Here is a 15,533-nt window from a genome sequence, read left to right on the forward strand (position 1 = left end):
ATATCACTTTGTAATGTTGAATCAATACTATTACCGTTGATTTTTGGTTGAAATCTCAACATTGTTTCAGCATTAACTGAGGGTGCAAGAGTGATGCAAAAACAACATCACTTTGTAATGTTGAAGCAATATTAACACCATTGATTTGTGATTGAAATCTGAACATTATTTCAATATTAACTGAGGGTGCAAGAGTGATGCTAAAGCAACATCACTTTTTAACGTCATTTCAATGTAATCAGCGTTGACGCATCATTGTTTCAATTGTTACATGCTATCTGGGTTAGAGCTCTAACTGCAGATGGTGAATTAGTTTCAAGCTGATTTCTCACGTCAAACAGAATTTACAAGAAATATTAGGCATGGATTACATCAGATTAGTCAACTCCCATCAAGAACGCAAACATAACACCTATCTTTTCCACTTCATTGCAAAGTGAGAACCACATGAAGCTGTGAAAGAGGAAGTATGAGCACTATAAGGGGCAAAACCATGCAGACCACTTTACATGAAATATCATCATCAACACTGAAGAGAACTTCAGCACTCCAGATAAACCTTCCCAGAACAGCATCATGATCGTCTCCGCGCTTTTGCTAGTCACCCTGCTACCATATCTGACCCTTCAAGGTAAGTCTGATAGAAAAAGAGAGATTTCTACTGCATTATGTCAATCTGAAGGAACATTTAGTCAAATCTATTTCTAATCTAACCAACCTAAACTAATTTCTCTCTCAGCATCTGTGGATGTAGGTATAGTGAACGGCACAGAGGCCAGACCTCATTCAAGACCCTACATGGTCTCCATTCAAAGAAATAAGACACACATATGCGGTGGCTTCCTTGTGTCTGAACAGTTTGTCATGACGGCTGCACACTGCTTTACACAGTAAGTTTTTTGTTCAGTTAAAATTTCGTTGTGAGTCAAAGAGTCCCAAAAGGGTCTTCACTTGGTGTGACTACTTATAGTGATACCAAGATACTAACATACTATGATAGTACCCAACCCAGTGGGTACACGACTTAAAGGGAGTCTGCCAATTATAGTTTGAACCCAAAATGTGTTTATACTTAAACCTAAACCAAAGTTACCAAACTGAAGTTAAGCTAAATATTTGTAGCTTTGCAATGGAAGCATCATAACAAAGTATGCTATTACAATATGGTTCTAAATTCATATTGTTATACTGCAAGTCAAGCCAAAAATGCAAAACTCAATTTTGAGCAGTCCTCATTTACAACTAAAACGCATGTTTTCTTCCTCGTCTTGACAGAGGAGTGAAGCTGACAGTCGTGGTTGGAGCTCATGATCACAATCATGGTACCCGCATGGACGTCAAGTTCTACCACATCCACCCTGGGTATGAGAGGCTGCTAAATGACATCATGCTACTTCAGGTAAATGACTCAGCTAGATTTTTCACGGCAAGCTGCAAGAAAACTATTTTATCCTTAACTATATGCTATGCAAAATTCTGAGGAAGAGAAAACTATACTGAATGTCCTAAACCCTTTAGGCTTTGTTCTCATTGCACACAAATTTTATTTGGTTTCAAAACTAATTCAAAACTAATTTACAGGACAAACCACATACGCATATGGTTATGGTTTGTATTGGGATTGTAAACAACATTGATTTTATGTTTGCTAGTTTTTTCAAATTACAAAATAAAAATAAGAAAAGCCTTAGATATATAATCTGAGAACTGGTGTAAAATTGAAGCCTCATGCAATTATACATAGGCTGCAAAATGAATAATAAATAATTACTATGAATCATTTAGTACTTGTATTTTTTTTATACAATAAAAAAAAAAACAAAAAAAACATACACTGATGAGCCAAAACAGTATCACCACTCACAGGTGAAGCAAAAAATGTTGATCATCTGCCAACAAGGTCACATGTCAAGGTCTGGGTTGATTAAGTGAACAATCATTTCTCGTAATCAACGTGTTGAATGCAGGAGAAATTGGCAGGAATAAAGATGTGAGCCATTTTGACAAGGGTCAAATTTGTATGCAAGGCGACTGAAACGGCAAGGCTTGTGTGTTGCTCCCGGTCAACAGTGGTGAGAATTTACCAACAGTGGTCCAAGAATGGGCGCCCAAAGCTCATCAATGCACGAGGACGACAAAGTACATTCCAGGATTTTTCTCCATATAGTGGACTTCAATGGGGTACAAGTTTGAAGGTCCAAATTACAGTTTCAATGCAGCTTCAAAGGGCTCTACGTGATCCCAGGACTATCTGCTACTAACTTCTTAGTGCCAGAGACCACAGAACACCCACTTCAGGACTCTTGTAGAGTCCATGCCTTGGCGGTTTGATGCTGTTTTGGCAGCTCGTGGAAGACTAACAGCATATTAGGCAGGTGGTCATAATGTTTTGGCTTATTGGTATATGTAGCAATTACAAAGTACTAGCACCTAGTATTCCCATTATCCTTTTTTTTTAAATAATTAGGTTAAATTTGTCATTTATATTCATTTTGAAAATTATCAGCATTAATGTTTGAATTACTTGATGCAGCTGCATATAAAGGTCAAGAAGAGCAAAAAAGTCAACTGGATCTCCATACCAAAGAAAGATAAGGACATCAAGGCCAAGGCCCAATGCAGTGTTGCAGGATGGGGGAAAACAACCACCAATGGTGCGCCAAGCGCTAAACTTTTGGAGGTTGATGTCAAAATCATTGATAAAAAAGCATGTCAGAAGGACTGGGTGAAAACGTACATCAGTACATCAAGTATGGTGTGCGCAGGTGGTCGTGGAGGAGGATTTTGTCAGGTACAAAGTATATTCTGGAGACATCATAAATAGTGTTGCAGTTCAATTTTATTCACATGCTGTAAATTTCTCCACTTCTCAGGGTGATTCTGGAGGACCTTTGGTGTGCAACAAAGTTGCAGTTGGTGTTGTTTCATTCAATCAGCGAGATAACTGTGACTCACCTACAGTGCCCAATGTCTATACCAAGATTTCCAAATTTCTGCCTTGGATAAAATGTATTGTTGGAGGTGTGAAGCAAAATCTTGATTAATAAACATTTTATTTTCTAACAACACACTCTCTTGATTGTATGTGTGGACTTTTGGAGATTTTATGATTTGACATGTTGATGTGCAGATGTGACACTTTTCAGTGGAAAGATGGTCTCGACCCTTCTCAGCAGGTTTCCTGTGGGGGGCTGATGTGGTCAGACACCCTGTGAGAAACACTCTAGTTTGCAAAGACATCTTAAAAAGAAAACTTGATGACTGTGCAAAAGTAATGAGAGTCATCACCATAGATTAGAAAAGGTCTATTCTTACTGGAAGCACCTACAAAAATTACATGTCAGCTCACACCTATTATGAGTCTACTACTAGCATTAATTGTCATTGAGAAAACTGAGGAAATTATTTTAAAATAAAACTGTTTCCACACATGTTTCTCAGAACATTCTCCTCATCTGCCATTGGCCAAACAGCCCATCCCAAACTCACGCCATTGGTTGAACTGTTGTTATGTCAGGCTGGTTAGGATTTTCAAAGCAATTGAGCAATGTTTTGACTAACAAAGCCACAGTGTTTGTATTTTTCAGGGAAATTAACCTAAAATTTGTTGTTTATTGTAGTAAAGGGAAAGTTCACCCAAAAAAGTCATCATTTTTTCCATACAATGAACAATGTTAATGGGGTTGGGGTTCAATCATAGTTTGGGTGAATTATCCCTTTAAACTGGGAAAAAAATGTTTTAACATAACTATTTACATTTGATTATATATATATATATATACAGTGAGGAAAATAAGTATTTGAACACCCTGCTATTTTGCAAGTTCTCCCACTTGGAAATCATGGAGGGGTCTGAAATTGTCATCGTAGGTGCATGTCCACTGTGAGAGACATAATCTAAAAAAAAAAATCCAGAAATCACAATATATGATTTTTTTTTACTATTTATTTGTATGATACAGCTGCAAATAAGTATTTGAACACCTGTCTATCAGCTAGAATTCTGACCCTCAAAGACCTGTTAGTCTGCCTTTAAAATGTCCACCTCCACTCCATTTATTATCCTAAATTAGATGCACCTGTTTGAGGTCGTTAGCTGCATAAAGACACCTGTCCACCCCATACAATCAGTAAGAATCCAACTACTAACATGGCCAAGACCAAAGAGCTGTCCAAAGACACTAGAGACAAAATTGTACACCTCCACAAGGCTGGAAAGGGCTACGGGGAAATTGCCAAGCAGCTTGGTGAAAAAAGGTCCACTGTTGGATAGTGATGGCCAGATCGAGGCCTCGTGAAGCAATTGAAACAGTTGAACCAAATGTGCCATATTGTTTCGAGGCTTCGAATCAATCCGACACCCGTCTCAACGGTGACACCTAGTGGTCACTTGCAGGTGTTGATCTGAAACAACCTTGACGAGCCATTAAAAAAATGTGTTGTTTTTTTATTATTATAATTTTCTAATATGTGAAGATTGTAACCTAGGCCTATAGGCTCCTCACTGTGCATTTTGGTCTTGCAAAATGAATATTAATAAAGAAATCAAGCCACAATGTCTCACTTTTTTAGAGATTTTTATTCAAAAATATTCATTTCTCTGCTGTGGAAGGACTTAGACTACTTCTTTTTTTACAGATAATTTCTCCAGCCTTTGAAAAGAAAGGTCCACGAGCCGGGAAGGGAAAGGTCCACGAGCCGGGACTCGAACTCGGGACGCCCGAGTGTATAGACGCTACATGTCGGCGCACTGACCACGAGGCCATTGACGGCGACGGCGGAGATATTTTTTTTAGCTAGGACATACAAATGAGGAAAGATTACTGCTATCTCTTTCCAGTTTCATTTAAATTCCAGTTAAATTTAAATGCAAGCCTAAATAGCCTATAACTAATCAAATCGCACTATGTCACTATATCACCAAAAATCCGCTATCTCAAAATCAAACTCCTCTCACAAAAACCCACGAGGTCAAGATGCGTTGATTTCACTTTTATACAGATGTGCGACTGTGTGGTCTGTTCCCGACCGTGTCAATCAAACGCTGATTCGGCGGACCACACCTGATGAAACATTTAGTGAAACACTTCGAGGCTTCGTTTGGCCATAGTCACGTGACATAGGTGTTTTGAATCACGCTTCGGATCAGTGTTTCGAAACATCTGCGCTTCGGGATCTCGCAAAGCTTCGGAACGACTGTTTCGCGTCAGCCATCCTTACTGTTGGAGCAATCATTAGAAAATGGAAGAAGCTAAACATGACTGTCAATCTCCCTCGGACTGGGGCTCCATGCAAGATCTCACCTCGTGGGGTCTCAATGATCCTAAGAAAGGTGAGAAATCAGCCCAGAACTACACGGGACGAGCTGGTCAATGACCTGAAAAGAGCTGGGACCACCGTTTCCAAGGTTACTGTTGGTAATACACTAAGACGTCATGGTTTGAAATCTAGCCAGTCTCCAGACTTAAACCCAATAGAGAATCTTTGGAGGGAGCTCAAACTCCGTGTTTCTCAGCGACAGCCCAGAAACCTGACTGATCTAGAGAAGATCTGTGTGGAGGAGTGGGCCAAAATCCCTCCTGCAGTGTGTGCAAACCTGGTGAAAAACTACAGGAAACGTTTGACCTCTGTAATTGCAAACAAAGGCTACTGTACCAAATATTAACATTGATTTTCTCAGGTGTTCAAATACTTATTTGCAGCTGTATCATACAAATAAATAGTTAAAAAATCATACATTGTGATTTCTGGATTTTTTTTTTTTAGATTATGTCTCTCACAGTGGACATGCACCTACGATGACAATTTCAGACCCCTCCATGATTTCTAAGTGGGAGAACTTGCAAAATAGCAGGGTGTTCAAATACTTATTTTCTCACTGTATATTAACTGGGCTTTTACAGCTTCTGTACTAACCTCAACACAACAGTATAATCCACTGAACTTCAGTCTTATAAAAGACTGTTTATTAAAATTGTTGCATTTTTTAATTACAGCTAGAGAAAAAAGTCAAACTTAACAACAATGTTAAACGGATATCAAATGCATTTGCGCCCATCTATTCGCCCATGGGCGTGCAGGTCTGAAAACGATGTGTGTTCGGGCGCATTTTTGGCACATTTTGAAGCAACTGAAATAGCAGAATTTTTTTTTTTTTAAAGAGCACATTAGTGATATGCGCCTGAAATTCCACCATGTAAATAGCGAATCCACCATCCCAGCAAACACTGAACGTTGGCACAACGTACCCAACCTTCTAACAATGTTTTAACAACATGGCCAAAAAGTTGCTATAACTACGTTGTGTGGTGAAGGTTGTTACAGCGTTGTCACAATGTTGACATCAAACCACCGTTCAGGGCCATTGCTTAAGGTTGTGCCTAGGGTGTCTGGACAACCACTGGACAACATATGTACCCTGAAGCGCGAAAATCATTCTTCATCAATACGTGAGAATTGTGTTTAATTCACTTCAGCTAAATAAGATACGTAATTATTCAAACACAACCTACAACTTCCTTATCTGATGTGACATTTTTTTTAACATCTTCTGGTCAGGTATGACAAATATTTACCTTTATGCCAAAAGGACTTTAATGATGAGTAACGTTAATTGATTTCAGCACTCATTGAACAGCCAGCAACGCCTACTTGTTGCACGTTAATGTTTTTTACTTTTTTTTTTTTTTTGGAAACGCATAGAATAAAATAAACAGGTGTGCAAGCAGCTATAAACATTTTATTTATTTTTTTCTGTGCGTTTCCAAAAAAAAAAAAAAAGTAAAAAACATTAACGTGAAATAAAATAAATAAAATGTTTGTAGCTGCTTGCACACCTGTTTATTTTTTCCTTTGACTTGTCATCTCATTCGTTTCTTTGCCAGATTTTCGCATGTTTGCTCATGCTAGTTAACGTTAGTCCACTCTCTGTGTAATATGTTTGTTTGGTTTTCTTCTCACAAATGTATGACTTTTTGAAGTGCAATTTGATTACCATATGCAGTTTTAATAAAGTTGAATTAGCTAACCTTCTATGTCATTTTTACTCTTCAAAGTGTACACTTGCAGGTGTTGATTATAATGAATTTACTGTTAGGCCCATAAATAATAATAAGGATAAACAATATTTAAAAAGTATATAATTTTATAACATATGACTAATTAAAAATTAACCACAAAACATAACATGCTAAATGGGGAATATCTATAGACCTATCTAGCATAAACAAATTAATTGTCAGAACGTCGTCTCTCAGTTGCTGAATGTGGCGTAGCAACGTTGCTACAGCCCTGTTGCGTCTTACAATTCTACGTTGTTACAATGTTGCGAGCACGTAGACAGTGACGTTGCCATAGCAGAAATGCAACGTGCCACAGACGTTGCCACAACGTAAATGTGTTTGCTGGGATGTCGTGAGCACAACTGGCTTTTAAAGGTAATGCAAGATGAGACTCTGGTTGGTTCATTTCATGTTACGCCTAAAACACACCCATTACTCATTAAGATATTAGGGACAACCCTTTTAGACCATGCGCTGGGCGTGTTGACCATTTTTCTCATCTTCAAACTTTGACTCACTGATTTGGATGCAGTGATTATCAAGTCAACAGCTCACTTAAGGGGAAGATTTTCTGTGAATAATGACTTTTACTGTCCTGCCTTTTATGAGCCATGTTCACCATTAAAGGAAAAAAAAAAAAACTATTCAGAATGTCTGATCGTTGGTTCCACTGGAAGTCAAATGACATTACAATGAGTAAATGTGTGTTTGACTTCCTGTGTTGTATATTTGATTCCAGCAAAGAGATGACTGTTCTTGGCGAAGAGTAGAGTAAAGTAGGCGTTAAGGGTTAGGGTTCGTAAAGTAGTTAATGAACTTCTGGCCTTGAGTGTATCAACTGTTGACATCCACAACTACAAGGAAGCATGGAAGAAATACAGACAGAACATAATTTGCCATATTGTAGGTTTTTAGATTAGGGATTCTATTGCTCTTCTCTTTTAAACCCATCTTTGCATATATTCTTGCAAGGAAATTCAGGAGATCCATTGCTGTGCAATTCAATGGAGGTGGGCATCGTCTTCTTCAGCATAAAGGGATGCAAATATCCTGATATCAGTATCATTCAGAAAAGGTTGATTGTCAACATTTTTGACAATACTAATATTTGGGAATATAAATACAGTTTAAAACTCTAATTTGTGTGATTTTTTTTCTAGAAAGATATATAGGGTTGGAAGACTGAATACACCTCAAAGTTTGAACAGGCCAAAGTTACCATAAATCAGACATTCAATGTGTTTAAAACTAGCTAATATATTTATACTAGATGAAATAACTTGAACTTATCTAATATTTGCACACAAAATTTTTTTAAAAAATAAAAATAAATAAACATAGGACTTGTACATCTAATGCATTGAATAAAGTAGTGGGACACTAGTCTGTACCCTATTCAAAATTCCACATAAAATCGCATGTCCTCTGCTGTGTAAAATCTGGCAAATTCACTGCATACTATCCATTTATCTACTACACATTCACAATAACCCATGACTTGGGGATTAAAAAAGAAAACAGGTTTAAAGGAACACTCCACCGTTTTTTGAAATAAGGCTTATTCACATTCTTTCATACATTTACATAGGTGGGTAAATGCATTTTTGTCTCAGTGCATGCATTGTTTTAGTTTGACAGGGTCGGCGCTAGCTTAGCTTAGCTTAGCACAATGAATGGAATCCTTTGTTGCCAGCTAGCATGTCCTGAGTAAAAGTGATAAAAAAAAACAAAAAAAAACACGTAATTACTTCTTGTGGCCTGCGTATTCACAACGAGTACAAATAGCAATGCAGATTAACACTAGGTGATTTCTTAGGCAGATATTGACTTGGGACTATTTTATGGGGAAGCACAGGCGAAGCACGGCTACTTAGGCGAAGCACCATGGTAGTTTTACTAAAATATCCCATACACAAAAGAAATATATGTAAATATATTTTAAAGTGTCAAAAATATATGTGGCATATATTCCAAATACATTGACGTTGACCATTTATATTTATCATTTTGAACTATATTCTGACATATAACAAAAATATATGATGTTAAGTGTGAAATATATTTACATTTATAACATGTAATGTAAAATACTTTACAAAATATATGGTCATAAAATGTTTAGCTTGCTAAAGAAGGGTCGAAAATGTATTTTGATCTTAGTAATTCCTCTACCTTTTCCCCTATACACAACAGTCGGCTACCATATTTCACTACTGTATTATGACACACAGCTATAATAAATACTGTACTTACATTTAAATGACTGCAATGTAAAATGACAGATAGTTGCTTTCCTAGGACTATTAGGCCATATTAGGTGACACGTACCTAACACTAAGTGCAATTATTAGATTTATTGTTGTTTTATTGACATCTTTTCTGAAGTCATTTAAATATTGAAAATATGCACAATATTTATGATGCAAGTATAACAATGATACTCCAACAGTGAAGTGCACTTAAACAATAGATAGAACTCAGTGTCTAACACTGCATACACACACTATTAAATAACTGTATTCAATTCTGTAAAAATAGGGAAAAAAACTCTGCATTCTGTGTGTTGTTTCCTACATAAAATTGTCATTTTAGGCCAATTAAGTCAGTAAAGGGGCAGCCGTGGCCTACTGGTTAGGGCTTCGGGCTTGTAACCGAAGGGTTGCCGGTTCGATCTCTGACCAGTAGGAAAAACGTGGATGGGTGAAGTAAAGCACTGCTCTCCTATGCCCACAGCCATGGCTGAAGTGGTCTATCTAAAAAATAAATTGAAAATGTGTCGCTTGTTTGTGAAAATGTTGACTTTTTAAATTTCTAAATATATTTACATATATTTAACTAAAATTTATTTATTGGGCCAATTTCAAATATTTGCATATATTCCAAAAACATATTCTGAAAATATATTTCAAATACATTTCTTTTGTGTATGGGATGCTAGAGAAGATCTTGTATTCAAGGAAAGCTAAACTTATTTGTAGCACACTATGCAATAGGTGGCAAATTCAGCATTTTGCATCATCTCTGTCTGTCAGGATGAGTCGTACACGTGTCGTGTCATGTGGTGGAGACCTATATAAATGGTGGTCTGGAAACTGGTGATCTCATCAGCAGCGTCTTATCAAGATGACTAGAGCGTTCAGCCTGTTGCTCTCAGTGGCTTTGACAAGCTTGACACTGACTGGTAAGCTCAATCGTCGTCTTCATCATGACCATCATCATCTTCTCTCTGCTCCTGCTGGCCTCTCTGCTGCCACACCTGACCTTCACTGGTGAGATTGATTATATCCCATACACAAAATAAATATATTTTGAAATATATTTTGAAATATATTTTTGGAATATATGCAAATATTCTAAATTGGCCCAATAAATATATTTTAGTTAAATATAGTTAAATATATATATATATATATATATATATATATATATATATATATATATATATATATATATATATATATATATATATATATATATATATATATTGTTTTTTGAAAATATATTTTAGTTAAATATGTGAATATATTTATATGTCAATATATTTACTAACAACATATATGTTATATGTTTTAACTTTTGCAAATTGTTTCATTTGAAATATATTTTGAAATTTAAAAAAATGTATATATTATATATAAATGTACAATAAATGTATATATTGTATATGAAATACAATTGAATTGAATACAGTTATTTAATAGTGTGTGTATGCAGTGTTAGACACTGAGTTCTATCTATTGTTTAAGTGCACTTCACTGTTGGAGTGTCACTGTTATACTTGCATCATAAATATTGTGCATATTTTCAATATTTAAATGACTTCAGGAAAGATGTCAATAAAACACAACAATAAATCTAATAATTGCACTTAGTGTAGGTACGTGCCACCTAATATGGCCTAATAGTCCTAGGAAAGCAACTATCTGTCATTTTACATTGCAGTCATTTAAATGTAAGTACAGTATTTATTATAGCTGTGTGTCATAACACAGTAGTGAAATATGGTAGCCTACTGTTGTGTATAGGGGAAAGGGAGAGGAATTAGTATGATCAAAATACATGTTCGACCCTTTTTTAGCAAGCTAAACATTTTATGACCATATATTTTGTCATATATTTTACATTACATGTTATAAATGTAAATATATTTCACACTTAACATCATATATTTTTGTTATATTTCAGAATATATTTCAAAATGATAAATATTTAAGTGAACAACAATGCAAATATATTTCAATGTATTTGGAATATATGCCACATATATTTTTGACACTTTCAAATATATTTCAATATTTTTTTTTTCTGTATGGGATAACAGCATATTATTATCATTTTTAATACTTTAATTTGTATGTGCTGAATAAGTCTCTCTCTCTCAGCTCATGTGAATGTGGGTATAGACGGCACAGAAGCCAAAGACCACTCCAGACCCTACATGGTTTCTCTTCAGACGATGGAGAGAAAACGATGATGGAAAGAAAACGGCCAGGTGGAGCAGAGAGGGAAAGGACAAAGAAAAAGAAAGCACTCCAAAAACAAGAATCAAAATGTTGCAAAATTACTGACCTGTTAGTGCAGTACTGAAGTGCAGGTCAGTTTCATCTGTAAATACTGTACTTTTTTCTTCGTTAGCTTAGTATTGAAATGCTAGCAAATGTAAGCAGTATAGCGCCTATTATTAACTAAAAAAAGTTGGTTTAGGGTTTAGTTTCCCTTTAATATCGTCACTCAAAATACTGTATGCTAAAGGAGATTATGTAGTGTAAAGTTACATTAGTAGTAATTTAGCAGACAAATATTAACATTTATGTGGTAGGTACTGGGAGCAGGGAGACAGGAGTGATAGTGCAGACATCAATAAAAAATAATGCAATAACATTTTATTAGACAATTTAGAAAATTATGTCTGCCCATTTGTGAGGTTTACAATTGTTTTCCTTTTTTTTTTTATCAAATGAAGGTGGAGACAGTCAACCTAGCACTAGCTGTGGTGCAATGATCACACATTCAGCCAGGGAGTGAGATGACATGTAGAAGCAAAATAAGATTTTTAATTTTTTTTAATTGTATGAAATATAGTGTTACTAAATGTTGGATATTTAAGTAATTTTAAGATAAAAACAACAACATTTTGTCATAAATATAATACTTTGATTTTTTTTATAAAATCAAAACACTAGTACTCCACTTTCCTTAGTATATGAGGCTGATGATACTGGTGGAGGGGAGAGACAGAGATATTAGGAAAAATGAAGGAAAAGGGAAGTGAGGATACCGTTCAAGAGAAAGCCTTTAATTATTTTACACGGCCCCAGCCTAAGGATTTAGACCAATAAATGTTAGGAAAAAGTAGGGTTGTCCGTGTTTCTAAATTTGATTTGGGTGCATAGGATGGCCTGGATGGGTGTAGGTAGGATTTCCCGGCCTGAAATTGTGTACCAGTCCGGCCCTGCAGTGCAGGAACGGGTAAGAGCTTGTTTAGTGTGAACAGAAATGTTGAGTTAAAACTGACTGATAATGACTGCAGTTCAACCATACATTGTATGACATAAATGAACATTTCCAATATGCTCTTTATACAGATATGAGATTCTGGTTGTGGTTGGTGCTCATGACTTAAGGCACAGCAAGAGTTCGGATGTCATTAGAGTGAAGTCCTACATCCCGCATCCAGACTATATACCCAGTACTCTTCAGAATGACATCATGCTTTTGAGGGTAACAACCTGTTATACATTTAGTTGTTCAAAATAATATCTGGTCGGGAAGCAGTAGACACAAAAAAACTGTTTTCATCTCTATTGCAATTTCTTGCTTTAAATATTACTGAAGGGATTTAAATCATTTCTATGTAAATGGCCAGGTGTCTCTTTGACTCTGTTCCCTGTATTATTAATTTATTGATCTATATACAAACAATAATAGCGCAAAAAAAGGGAGAAAACCTGAAAAATCATTGAAGCATTTTTGTTGTTATACTTAGCAGAAAATGAAGAGGCAAAAAAAACTTAACTTGGCTTTTATGGCTCTGTACTAACCTCAAAACAATAGTATAATCCAATTAACTTCAGTCTTATAAAAAACTGTTGTATTTTTTGAATTACAGCTTGAGAAAAAAGTTGAACTTAACGACATTGTTAGACTGATATCATTACCAAAGAAAGGAGAAGACGTGGAAGCAGGTACTCTCTGTAATGTTGCCGGTTGGGGAGGCGTGACTATTGGCCCACAGAGTTATCGTCTAATGGAGGCATTCACCACTACAAAAAATCAGACAGACTGTGAGCGCAAATGGAAATCTAAGTTCTTTTCCTCACAGATGATCTGTGCATATGGCAGTGGTGGATCCTGCAAGGTATGTACAAAAGATGAATTACAGACTTTATGGTAATGTGCAGACTGGTTTCACTAGTGACGTGTTGATCTGTGTTTCTTAACAGGGGGATTCAGGAGGTCCTTTGGTTTGTGGAAACACTGCAGTTGGTGTCACATCTTTCAGTGACCCTCTTAACTGTAATTATCCTGAGCGTCCTAATGTGTATACTAAGATTTCACCATATCGTCAATGGATCGATGAACAAATGACATGTTAAGTGTCTACATGTAAAATAAAAAAGGGAGATTTCTTTTATTCTTCTTCCTCCATAAACCTTCTTTCAATAAATGTATCACATGGCAAGCATCAATTATAGTCAGTGTTCTCATTGTCACAACCATATATTATTTAGGCAACGCCCTCAGTTCTTCAGTCATTCCTGTAGTCAGACTCATATTTCAGCGAATGGGGAAAGACAGAAATACCCCCAAACTGTTGCTAAAAATGACAGTAATAATAAAAATAAAAAAAAAAACATATTTCCAAGCAGTGAATGATGTCATAAACTGTTCTGCTTTAACTAAAAAAATCATAATATATATATATATATATATTTTTTTTTTTATTCAGACAAGTCAAAATATATATGATAATATAAATATAAAAACAGTCCTGGAAAAGTCTCCAGGATTTGAGTCGTACAATAAAGAAACTTTGTAAAATCTTCCTACAAAAGTTATTTAACAATTTGGCAAGTCTAACCACAGATGGTTTGAGCCAGTTTGACTGAGCTCTCAACTGTTTTCTCACATCTAACAGAATTTACAATAAATTTTAGGCATGGATTACATCATGTGGCAGATTAGTCAACTCCCATCAAGAACGCAAACATAACACCTATCTTTTCCACTTCCTTGCAAAGTGAGACAGAAGCTGTGAAAGAGGAAGTATGAGCACTTTAAGGGCCAAAACCCTTTAAAATTTCTACATTTTCTTCACTTTACAAACAACCATTCAACCATCAATACTGAAGAGAACTTCAGCACTCCAGAGAAACCTTCCCAGAACAGCATCATGATTGTCTTTGTGCTTTTGCTAGTCACCCTGCTACCATATCTGATGGAAAATGACAAACTTCTATTGCATCATGTCTTCTACATTTACCATAAATGTGCACTTTTAATGTGCATTTTAGCTATACATTTTTAGCATTGCTATCACTACACTCAATAACTTGATCTGAAGGAACGTTTAGTCAAATCTATTTCTAATCTAATCTAACCAACCTAAACTAATTTCTCTCTAAGCATCTGTGGATGTAGGTCTAGTGAACAGCAAAAAAATAACAAGCTAAAGTTGAGTAAAATATGTGTTTGCAATGGAAGTATCATAACCAAGCAAGTTAATAGCCTACAACATGGTTCTAAATGCATATTGTTAAAGGGGACATATCATGCCCCTTTTCACAAGATGTAATATAAATATTTGGTGCCCCCAGAATGTGTCTGTGAAATTTCACCTCAAAATACCAACCAGATCATTTATTATAGCTTGTCAAAGTTTCCCCTTTTTGGGTGTGTGCAAAAACGCACCGTTTTCGTGTGTGTGTAGCAGGTATTGAGAAGAAAATATTATTGTTATGATTGGTTATTTCATTGGTTCATGTAGTTTGTTATGGTGCAGTACCGAAAGACTCCAGCAGGGGGTGGGGCGAGCACGGAGAGTTATTATCAGGCACACAGTTCCCTTCCCCCACTTACAATACAGAGATTGAGGGAAACCAGAGCCCGTCTACGGAGAGCCTGCCCACTCCCTATTAAATCCTATTGTACCGAATTTTGGTTGTAGTTCCACCAGAGTTCCACTGGGGGTGATCGCCCATGAGTGCAGAATGAATGGGAGTCTATGGGGCTAGACAGCTAAATTTGTCTCTTTCACCCGATTGCCGTTGAGAAATCTCAGATTCGATAGTAGGTTTTGCAAGTTCAACATGGGTTATAGGTTGAAAGTTGAATGAACGAGTACTTATGTCCTTTCAATTTCTTACAGGTTGAGTTGTTGTTGCCCATAACACGCTAGCATTCTGCTAATGAACGCTGATTGGTCAGTGAAGGACTGATTACGACCAGAGATACCGCTTGATGGCATCGTAG

At 36.1% G+C, this 15,533-nt stretch overlaps 2 protein-coding genes across 2 annotated transcripts; both read left to right on the forward strand.

Annotated features, from left to right (window-relative positions):
• Positions 1-513: 513 nt before the first annotated feature.
• LOC311295770 (granzyme M-like) lies at positions 514-3,061 on the forward strand. Its single transcript, XM_084417275.1, has 5 exons — positions 514-631; positions 740-890; positions 1,276-1,399; positions 2,534-2,791; positions 2,874-3,061. Exons 1-5 carry the CDS (start codon positions 577-579, stop codon positions 3,042-3,044), a joined length of 759 nt encoding a protein of 252 aa, XP_084273401.1. The 5' UTR covers positions 514-576; the 3' UTR covers positions 3,045-3,061.
• Positions 3,062-10,266: 7,205 nt separating this feature from the next.
• On the forward strand, positions 10,267-13,701 carry LOC311295629 (granzyme B(G,H)-like; the record flags this gene model as incomplete). Its single annotated transcript, XM_084417096.1, has 5 exons — positions 10,267-10,330; positions 12,025-12,082; positions 12,647-12,782; positions 13,171-13,419; positions 13,505-13,701. The coding sequence occupies 5 exons, from the start codon at positions 10,267-10,269 to the stop codon at positions 13,655-13,657; spliced, it is 660 nt and encodes a 219-aa protein (XP_084273222.1). The 3' UTR covers positions 13,658-13,701.
• Positions 13,702-15,533: the final 1,832 nt, after the last annotated feature.

Source organism: Rutilus rutilus (genome assembly GCF_951802725.1).
Source record: "Rutilus rutilus genome assembly, chromosome: 8".
NCBI classification, from domain to species: domain Eukaryota; kingdom Metazoa; phylum Chordata; class Actinopteri; order Cypriniformes; family Leuciscidae; genus Rutilus; species Rutilus rutilus.